Source organism: Phoca vitulina, unplaced genomic scaffold (genome assembly GCF_004348235.1).
Source record: "Phoca vitulina isolate PV1807 unplaced genomic scaffold, GSC_HSeal_1.0 scaffold65, whole genome shotgun sequence".
Classification (NCBI taxonomy): domain Eukaryota; kingdom Metazoa; phylum Chordata; class Mammalia; order Carnivora; family Phocidae; genus Phoca; species Phoca vitulina.
The window spans coordinates 5,509,750-5,519,911 of NW_022589768.1; the positions used below are offsets into that span (position 1 = coordinate 5,509,750).

General features: G+C 56.8%; 1 protein-coding gene across 4 annotated transcripts in view; it reads right to left on the reverse strand.

Moving 5' to 3' along the window:
- The window catches only part of SEMA4B (semaphorin 4B), a 36,584-nt gene that overhangs the window by 6,000 nt on the left and 20,422 nt on the right, over positions 1 to 10,162 (reverse strand). For 2 of the 4 annotated variants that reach the window (XM_032391971.1, XM_032391970.1), the window contains 6 exons: positions 3,431 to 3,594; positions 3,207 to 3,269; positions 1,547 to 1,645; positions 757 to 868; positions 375 to 488; positions 84 to 235 (listed from right to left, as the gene is read on the reverse strand). In XM_032391971.1, coding sequence (XP_032247862.1) covers positions 84 to 235; positions 375 to 488; positions 757 to 868; positions 1,547 to 1,645; positions 3,207 to 3,269; positions 3,431 to 3,594 — 704 coding nt within the window. Of the gene's footprint in view, positions 1 to 83; positions 236 to 374; positions 489 to 756; positions 869 to 1,546; positions 1,646 to 3,206; positions 3,270 to 3,430; positions 4,402 to 10,162 lie in introns of those variants that run through there. The other 2 variants (XM_032391972.1, XM_032391969.1) reach the window with 1 other exon arrangement.

Here is a 10,162-nt window from a genome sequence, read left to right on the forward strand (position 1 = left end):
GAGGACAGAGGAGGCCTCCTGGTCTTTCCTGATCCTGCACCGGGGGAGCCTTCGGGGTCTCTGGGGCAGCCCGGCCCCCTCACCTTGCAGATGCGGGCGATGCGGGACACGATGGTGTTCTCAAAGAACTCAAACTCCTGGCCAGTCTCGCTGAAGAAGAAGTAGATCTTGTCATCGTCCCCTTCCAAGCTGCCCAGGCTCTCGGGAATATAGGCCGAGGCCACAAATGCTGGGTCTGTGGGACCAATGAGGAGTGTAGTGAGCCTGGGAATCCCAGACAGGAGAGAGATTGTTCTTGGCCTGGCCCTGAGGGGAGAGCGTGCCCCTCCCTGGGCTCTGGGGACTGCCCACTGGCTGTGTGGGGAGGATTTCACCTTGGAGCCAGTTGAGGGAGCTCTCGGTCTTGGTGGGGCGGAGGCTTTGGCTCCGGGAGATGGCCGGGTCGTTCCCTTGGAAGCTGCTGACTGTTCCAGTATAGAGCTCACCATCTGCCAAGAGAACGTTCCCATGGGAATGGCCCCTCAGCACAGGGCCCTGAGTGACCCCAGCACTGCCTATCTCGCCTGAGGTGGACAGGGAAGGGAGTGGGAACTGGGAAAAGCCAAACCCAAGGGCAGTCAAGGGTCACTCTGTGCCCCCTGGGACTCAGCATGGCGGGGACCCACCAGCTCAGGCCTGGGACCTAGGCTGCCCACCTTCCCACCCCCACACGGAGCCTTGCTGAACTCATTCCGCCACTCTGCCCCCAACACTCACCAACCACCAGGGCCGTGGACTTGAAATTGGGGTCAAAGGGACAACGGCCCTTGCCATCTTCCAGGAGGATGTGCCCCACCTCGTCCTGTGCCAAAGTGAAGTTCTCCACATTCTGCAGGGAAGCAGATGGAAGAGGTCAGGCGCACGCCAGGAAATGTGTGGGCTTGGAGGGAAAGGAGGGGGGTGTGCCAGAGAAGGCTGCTCCGTGGGGGGCGAGAGGGGAGGCAGGCCCTCCTCCTCATCTCTGCACCCAGGGCGCAGTCGCGGGCACCATCTGGCAGGGACCCTCTGCGGTGGGCATTACTAGTCCCAGTGACCACAGGAGAGACACGACAGGACTCAGAAGGGGTGGCAACATGATTCACGCCCGGTCTGACTGACTCCAAAGGCAGTGCTCCAACCCACTGCCTCAAAACGCCACCCTCTGCTAAGGTGTGGGTAAAACAGAAACCAGGAGTGAGTGTGTGCGAGGAGGGGTCGGGGAGGTGGGCTGTGGAACTGAGTGAGGGCAGGGGAGAGCTCGAGGAAGCAAGAGAGGGTGTGAGTCCTGGGCTGGCCAGGACCTTGGCGCCCGGGGGTGTTCTCTTGCACCCCTCTCCGCCCCCTGCCAGCCAACCCGGCCACCAGATCTGGGGCTGGGCCTCAGGGCTCTCAGACCTACTGCCCCCTAGAAGCTGCGCCCTGGGCCCTGCCCTGGGCCCGGGATCAGTGCTAGGGAACAGCGCCCGGTGTGGAGAGGGGCAGCCGCCAGGCCAGCCCCAGGCGAGCCTGGGCAGAGGGGGGCACTCACGATGTAGGTGCACACGGGGCTGAAGGCCGCCGTGCCGCAGGTGAACAGGTGAGTGCTGTTGAGTGGCAGGAGGATCTTGACGTAGTTCTGACAGTCGCGCTGGGGAAGGAGGGAGGAGGCTGTCAGGCCCAGGCAGGCCACCAGGGGACACCGCCAAGCCCTCACCACCAGTGTGTGCGGGGCGCGTGGGGCAAGCTGCTGCTCTCTGGAGCTCCTCATATCCCGGGGCAAATGAAAACCCAGCAGCGTCCCGGGGCAGAGTACGCTGAGGACCAAGGAGCATGTGCACTGGAGGGGGACCTGGGGCTCGGCTAGTTCTGCGTTCCGGAAACTTCCTTTCAGTCTGGGAGTGAAGGCACAGAATCCCTCCCCTTAGGTGGTCTTTGCCCCCTGAGGGTCTTTTTCGGAACCTCAGTGAAAACCTCTGGTCCTCCCCACCTGCCTGGTGAGGTAAGCCACAGCCCAGAGCAGGACCCTGGACCCCAGACTCATGGATCGCCTCTGCAAGGGCGTCTAGCGGTGTCTCCAACCAAGCATCTGACTGTTTGCCCAAAACTTTATCCTCTGAGACCTGTCCCCTTTCAGCTGCTCAGGCTCCAAACCTGGAGGTCAGCCCCGACTCCCCTCTCACACATCCCCCATTTCCCGTCAGGAAGTCCTGGTGGGCCCACCCTTAAACTACATCCGGAATCTGGCCATTTCTCACTCCCTTGACTGGGGCCACCCTGGTCTGGTCCCCCTCACTGGGCTCCCTCCCTGTGTCCCCACAGAAGTCACCCTCCGCCACGGCAGCCAGAGCGACCCTTTTAAAACACATGCCAACCATGGCGCTCCCCTGCCCAGCCCTCCGGTGGTTCCCCAAACACCTCGCTCAGAGTCAGTCCAGTCCTGCCCGTTCTCCAGGTATCCCACGGCCAACTCCCTCAGCAACGTCTAGTCCTGACGCAAATGTCACTTTCTTAATGAGGTGTGGCCTGACTACCTGGTTCAAGTGGCTGCGTTTGGCCTGTTGTTCTTCCTTCTTTTTCACAACCGTATTGCCAGTGTCTAAAAGGACTTGAGCACAGAGCACGTGCTTGATAAACGTTTGTCCATTAAGAGGTCGGGGCAGTCAGGACTCGAACCTGCGTCTGACCTCAAGTCTGGGGCTCTTTCGCCTTCGCCTCAGCCGCCTCCTGCTACATGCAGGACAAGAGGTCCCCGGGAACAGTGGAGAGTGCTCCACACTCTCCAGCAGAACCCCAGGCTGGACCAGAACCCCACACCCAGCGGTCCGGCCAAAACCACCCCAGGATCGGTCAGACCTGCTCTAGCACCCCATCCGCGGGGGGATACCCAGTCATTGCTCTTGCTGGAAGCCGGCTTTATTTGGTTCTGATTAGGTGCCAGGTGCCCTACACGTATTAGCTCACTGAATCCTCACCCCAAGTCCTGTGAGACAGGCATCATTATCCCCATTTTACAAGTGGGGACACTAAGGCTCCGAGAGGCCAATCTACTTGTCCCAGGTCACAGAGATAGGTATAGGGCCAAACGCAGGCGTGGCCATCTCTGAAGCCGCAGCTAGCTACACTCCTCCCACATCCTGCCTCCACGCCCGGGCCGGGGCCCCTCTCTCCGTCCCTCGCTCGGCCCGAGCGGCCTCCAGGTGCTAGCTCACCCGCGGGTCCTTGCCCTTGAAGCTGCACTGCTGTCTCCTCTCGGCGTCCGCGCTCCATGGCAGCTGCAGAACGGGAGAAGGGGGTGCGCAGGTGGGAATGGGGGGTGCGCCCGGCCCCTCTTCTCCCCTTTGCAGCATCTTCACACCCAGAAGGTCGGTCTTTCCATCCATCTGCCCCTCTGCCATCCTCTGCCCAGCCTAGCCAGCCCCGGGCACCTTCTCACCTCCTGGTACACCCCGCCAGGCAGGAAGCTGGTGCTGGTGTTGAGAGCAAAGAGGGCCTCTCGGGCGCCCACATACAGAGTCTTGCCATCCCTGCTCAGCAGAAGGGCCGTGTAGTTGGAGACGTTTTCCGCTCCAAATCTGAGGAATGGCCGCTCTTGGGAGCCTGGGGAGAGGAAGATGGACATTCCCTGGGGCCCACGCCTCCCACCAGACACGTCTCCCACCAACCTCAAGGACGGGCCGATCTGAAGGGAAGTGAGGAAGGCAGCGCACGGCAAGGAGCTGGGGATGGGCGGATTAGGCTGAAAGGGGAACAGCATTCCTGGACTCTCAAACATTATGTTAGAGACAAATGCACAAAGATGAATGTAAAAGAACATTTATTATAGCGCCATTCACATTAGTGAAAAATGGGCAACAACCTAAGTGTCCAACCATAGGGGATGAGATGAAAAGACGCCATTAACACTGTACTCCATGGGATATGATGCAGCTGGTAAAAATGATGTTGTATTAGAAACACCAGGAAAACAAGCAAACAAAATTAAACAAGAAAAACATGGTCAAATATGAAGCAAACTAAAATATAAAGTGGTGAGTCTTGAGCATGTAAGAGAATAAAAGAAAAGAAAGGACATTTAACACCCTCCTTGAGTAGCATCAGATCCAAGGAGAAGGACCTGTGAGGATGGCCCACCCCACCCTGGTCCCGCAGCAAAAGATTTACAATGGCCGAGGGAAGCAAATGCAGGGCGCTGGTCTTTACCTCGCAGTACCAGCTCACAGTCACTCATCGAAGATTTATGGTTATAAAACAATGCAAACTTGACCTCAATGTACAACAGAGAGACGCTGTGATGCTGGGTACCAGGGTTGTTAAGGAAAAAATGGAGTCTCTATCTCCTTGGGAGAGCAAAGAGGGCCACAAGATATTATCAATGGTTAATGGAATAAGAAACTGAGGTTTAAGTATAAAAAAAAATTTTTTTTAAGTTTCTTTACTTTTTTAGTAACCTCTACCCCCAACGTGGGGCCTGAACTCATGACCCCAAGATCAAGAGTCACATGCTCTACCAACCGAGCCAGCCAGGCACCCCTCAGGATAATATTTTAAATTACAGAGGCAACCCAATATAGTGGCAGAAAAATGTCTGCAGGAGGTGGGGAAGGCTGATGGACGTGATGGAAAGCCTTCTTTTTCTCAGCAGCAAATCAGTAAATCAGGTAAGCCAAGCAATGGTAGTGCAAGCATTTTACTTAAGTATACGGAGGAAACCACTGTACTAACAAAAAGTCTGATTTAAAAGCCGTCCCTTTAACCAGGCCTGGGGCTGGGGATGACAGAGGCATTGGTCACTTTTCACAGTAAGTACTTTCACGCTTAAAAACGAATTACGTGCGTGTATCCTGGATATAAACTTGAAATACCTTTCATTGTTATAAAATACATAGTAACAGGGAAGATTCTAATTACCACCAAGTGAAGATGGTTATAAAACTGTATGTCTAGGGGCGCCTGGGTGGCTCAGTTGGTTAAGCGACTGCCTTTGGCTCAGGTCATGATCCCAGGGTCCTGGTATCGAGCCCTACATCAGGCTCTCTGCTCAGCCGGGAGCCTGCTTCTCCCTCTCCCTGCCGCTCCCCCTGCTTGTACTCTCTCTGTCAAATAAATAAATAAAATCTTAAAGGAAAAAAAAAAAACCAGTGTCTAGTTAGATCTTATTTTTTGTGCGATAAGTATAAACAGAAAAAGGAAAAACAAAAAAAAGGGAAAAAAAATATCCAGGAGGGTGAATCACAAAATGCTGAAAACTGGTATCCCTGGTGGGAGTATAGGTAATTTTTTTTTTCCTTTTTACTTATCATGTTTGGATCCTATAATTAGCAGGTTACTCTTGTGTAATGCGAAAGAAATAGAAGGAAAAAAAAGAAAACGCACATTATCTGTCCAACCAGCGTACCATCTGTGCCTTGAGCAACTAATGGGTTTGAAGAAAATTATTTAAAAAATTCAAAGCAGCTGATAAGAAAAGAAAAACAAGCAGAAATGAGCCACCCTGCCCGGCCTCAGGTATCTCCTATCTGACCAATAGATTATGACCACGCAAACAGACACGGTCTCATGAAGCTAAGGGAGCAAAAGGAGCAACATGCCAACAAAGCACTTGTGAAGACAGCTTCGTGTGCTTTTACATGGTGAGTGTTTTTACGTACCCCCAGCCTGGTTCCACAAAGGGCAAGAAAACAAAGAAAAGAACGTAGTGAAACATAAACACTAAAATCAAGAACAGAGGAAAAAAAAAAAACCCCACAAATCCAAGGAAAACACCTAAACCGGAGAGTAAGGGCATATTCACACAGGCAGGTCAGAAGAGATCTTCACACAGCTACTAGAGATGGGCTGTGCCTTTAATGCCGAGCCTCCTGGTGGCTGAGGAGAAAAGGGAAATGAAGTGACCCTGTTCTTGCTGTCCAAGAGAAGGAACACACGGCAGCCATTCTGGAGAAGCTAAGCCTTTTGCCTAGCCACTAATGCTGAAGGAAGCCCGCAGGTGGGACGTCCTAGCAAAGCCAATGGGACATGGGATGGATAGCATCCCTCCAGCAAACAGGATGACAGAGCTCCCAAGGCCGCTCCCCATGATATCCCCTGGTGAGGGAAGATGAGGATGCAAGGTGACCAGTGCAGCAATCAATGGGGGAATGTGTGTGGCTCTGCAGCTGGGAGTCTTGTCATGCTCTAGAAGCAAAGTCAGAACTTGGGCGGGAGGGCGCCTGGGTGGCTCAGTTGGTTAAGTAACTGCCTTCGGCTCAGGTCATGATCCTGGAGTCCCAGGATCGAGTCCCACATTGGGCTCCCTGCTCGGCGGGGAGTCTGCTTCTCCCTCTGACCCTCCTCCCTCTCATGCTCTCTGCCTCTCATTCTCTATCAAATAAATAAATAAAATCTTTAAAAAAAAAAAAAAAATTGGGGGGGGGCGGGGGGCGCGGGAGCACTGGGAATTCATGGGGAAAGTCACGCCTAACATCCAGAGCCCAAACTGCGGTACTGAAACCATAGGGGTCGAGGCCTCTCTTTGAGCTATTAAGTCCAGAACTGCATGAGACTCTAGGTCTTCTGCCCCCAGTTCCCAACTCCTCACCACCTATCAGCACTCTACACGCTGGGAAGCCCAAAGAAAGTTTCTAGTTCTAATCCCCCACTTCTGTCAACCACAAAATTTCCAAACACAATGGGGCCGAATCGTGTTGCTTGCACTGTGTGCTGATGACCTTTTGGAACAAGCAGCCTGACCTTTTCATGCTCTGCTCCTAGGAAGTCACCCCCCTGAAGAGACCCCTCCAGCCGGCCAGCACAGATCCACACCCAGGAGGGTATTAACCCCTGCAGGCCAATGACTGCCCTACAACGGCTTACAAAGCCTTACAGAGGAAGAAACCAAACTTTAGAGAGACCAGGCAACTTACACAAAACCCCACAGCACAAAAGCAGCTGTGGTGGAAGGCTGGCTCAAGAGGTCTCCTTCCCGAAGAACCCCTGGCCGGCCACCGGCAGGATGCAGCAAAATCACCCAAAAGGCCTGATCCCCGTCCGGGTCCAGGCCTGCCCTAGGGGTGCTGCCGCCGCCGACCCAGGATGGCCTGACAACGTGCCATCTGACGAGCTCCCAGGTGATTCTCAAGCGGGAGGCCCACGGAGCACCCTCTGAAGAGCACCACGTAGGTCCTCTGGAGGGCGGTGCACGCCGGGTCACTGACCTTTGGCTGTCTCACATACATCCCGGGGATAATGGGGAAAATACAGCCCCCAGCGGCCTCACGAGGAGGAGTCCCGGAGACGCAGGCCAACGCCTTCCACAGCCCCTTCGTGGGTCTCCGAAAGCAAGGGCGGGCTCAAACTTGCCAATGCTTATCTGCCCGCACAGCAGGGGCATCTCCCCAGGGTGGGCTGGAAGGCTAGGCAGGAGGCCGCACTTGGAATCCATCCAGACACAGACATGCCGAAGGTCAGAGATAAGATGCCGTCCAGGGGGCCGCTCAGCCCTACTCAGGCCTGGGAGGGAGTGGAAACCTGCCAAGGGTCACGTAGACAGAGCACAGCCAGGCTGGAAGGACAGCCAGGGCGTCAGTGGCCCCGGTACCCGCCCCGCCGCACCTCCTCCGGTCATACTGCGAGTACAGCCAAGGCAAGGGCAAAGGGACGGAAGGGGGCGAGGGGCCCCTGGCACCACACCTTCCCCTTCTGCGCATTCTCCCCCTTTGTCCCCCTGCCCCGCGCCTCTCAGACCAACGCCGTGGCGTCCTGAAGGCCTTGCTCCCCCGTGGTACCCCCCGGCCCGGGGGGCTGGCTTCCCAACTGGGAGTCTTGAGGAGACAGAGATTAAGAGTACAGGCTCCGGAGTCTGAGACCTGGGCTCAAAGGCTGCCTCTGTCACTTACCGGCTGTTTGCCACCAGGACAAGCCACTTAACATCTTAGAGCCTCACTTTCCTTATCTGTAAAATGGGGATAATAGCACCTTTCCTCATAGGGTTGTTATGAGAAGAAATTAGATTATGTATGTAAATAACAACGTACATAATAACCCACATTTACTGAGAGCTTTACTCTGAACAACTTTGCACACGTTAGCCGAGTGCTGGCACGGGGTCTGGCACACGATCAACACTTGAGTGGATCAAAAACAAAATCCAAAAGCCCTGCAGGAAAATCCAGCCCAGCGAGGGCTGCCAGCGGAGCAGGGCTGTTTGGAGGAGCTGGGCCTCCCTCGTCCTCGGGGTTAAAAAAAACTGCCGCAGGGCGATTCCTAACCCCGGTCTGCACCTGGTCACGTGGGGCTCCCCGGCCAGAGCGCATCCGCTGACGCCGGACGGGTGTCGCAGGCACGTGCTGTGTGCCTGAGCTGGATCCTGCCCCCCGGTGTTCTGAGTGGCGTTCCAGCCCAGGTGCCTGGGGTCACCTCCAGAGTCACGGCACAGACGTCTGGGTGGGCCCTGCCTGAGGTGCGTGCGTGTGCGTGTGCGTGTGCGTGCATCTGCACACCCTACCACGAGGCCTGTCCAGGCTTGTGGGTTTGCTCCGGGCTGCTTTTTGTGTAGAGGTGACTGGGAGGGGGTGTCAGCACACCTCGGGGGCAGTCTTAGCTTCTAGGCTGCTCTCCGTGTGGCAGAGAGGGCGACTCGTGTGCTCTCCTGGGCAGCCTGTCTGTGCTGCTCACACATCCCCCACATCCCCCACCCAGCGGGTTGGGCCAGTAGGGAGCAAACTGGTCTGCCTGAGGCTGTGGCCGGTTTTCCCAGGCGGATGAAACCTTTCTATCCACCCTGGGCAGGCCTGAGCTGGTGGCTTCCCCGGGGCGCCAGGGAGGTAGCACAGGGGCTGGCCTGGGGCTGCCTCCTTGGAGAGGGCACGCTGGACGGGGCACGTCAGAGCGACCTGCGGGGCCCCACTCCCCCCCACCCCCCGGGGCCTGGGGCTCTCTCTGCGGGAAGTGATGCGGGAACAACTCAGCCCCCAGCCTCAGCTAGAGCTTCTCCCCTTCCCTGTGACTCAGCCGGAAGCTTGGAGCTCTCTGGGGTGAGACAGGAATCGGGCTCAGCAGGGTCCCCACCCAGCCGAACCAGCGAGCTGCAGCAGGGCCGTGACTCAGAGCACCACCCCAGCTTTCTCTCCACGGTGGCTCCTGGCACCATGGCTGACGCTGACCTGGCCCTGACATCCTGCCCCCCGCAGGCCCCAGCAGGATGAGGCCAGAAAATGCCAGCTTCTCTGTGAAGAGCCAGGAAGGTGCCCCCAAGGCAGGGAGGCAGCTGGCTGCCCCTCAGCTCCAACCACAAAGTCCCCAGAGAGGGGTCTGGGCCCCAGGACAAGTCCCTGGGAGCCTCCCAAGAGGCTCCGTGAGAGCACCTCTTCCTCCCCAAGGCGTCACACTGGACTCCTGGACCCACTTGTACCTGTAGGAGCACCACTCCTAGGGCAGGACTGCTGACTCAGCAGCAAATGAGGGCACGTCAGCCGCCCGGGACGCACATCCTGCTCTACACCGCCCCGCCCAAGTGCTGGGGCAGGGCGGCCCGAGGGGCCAGAAGCGGTGGGCCCAACAACTGTCACCAGGCCACTACCGGGCCGAGCCCCCAAGCAGGGAAGGATTACTCTCTGCAGGGGAAGAGGGGCTGTGGGCCAAAAGTCCTCCCTATGCTGGGGTAACCAAGAAAGAGGTAAGAAGTCAAAGGAACCCAGCCTAGAAGCATCCCCTGTTCCTGGGGCAGGCACACTTAGGGAAGCCCACTTCCCAAATGGCCGTGCCTATGGCTTCCAGCGAGTGGGCCAAGAGCTCCTGCCAGAATCACCAGGTGGCCCCTCGCCCCTCAAAGGCACCCCCCCACCGTGTACCCTAACCCAGGACCTGTCATGAGCTGTCATCACCTCGGCAGCGTCCCCTCCACCAGGACCAAGGGCAGCTCCTCGGTTCCCTAATAACCCCTCTCCCGACTGCCCAAGAGTCCACCTTCCTCCTCTCACACACGTCTCCTGTTTTCTGAAGAAACTGGGACCAGGGGCACCTGGGTGGCTCAGTCGTTAAGCGTCTGCCTTCGGCTCAGGTCATGATCCCAGGGTCCTGGGATCGAGCCCCGCATCGGGCTCCCTGCTCCACGGGAAGCCTGCTTCTCCCTCTCCCACTCCCCCTGCTTGTGTTCCCTCTCTCGCTGTCTCTCTGTCAAATAAATAAT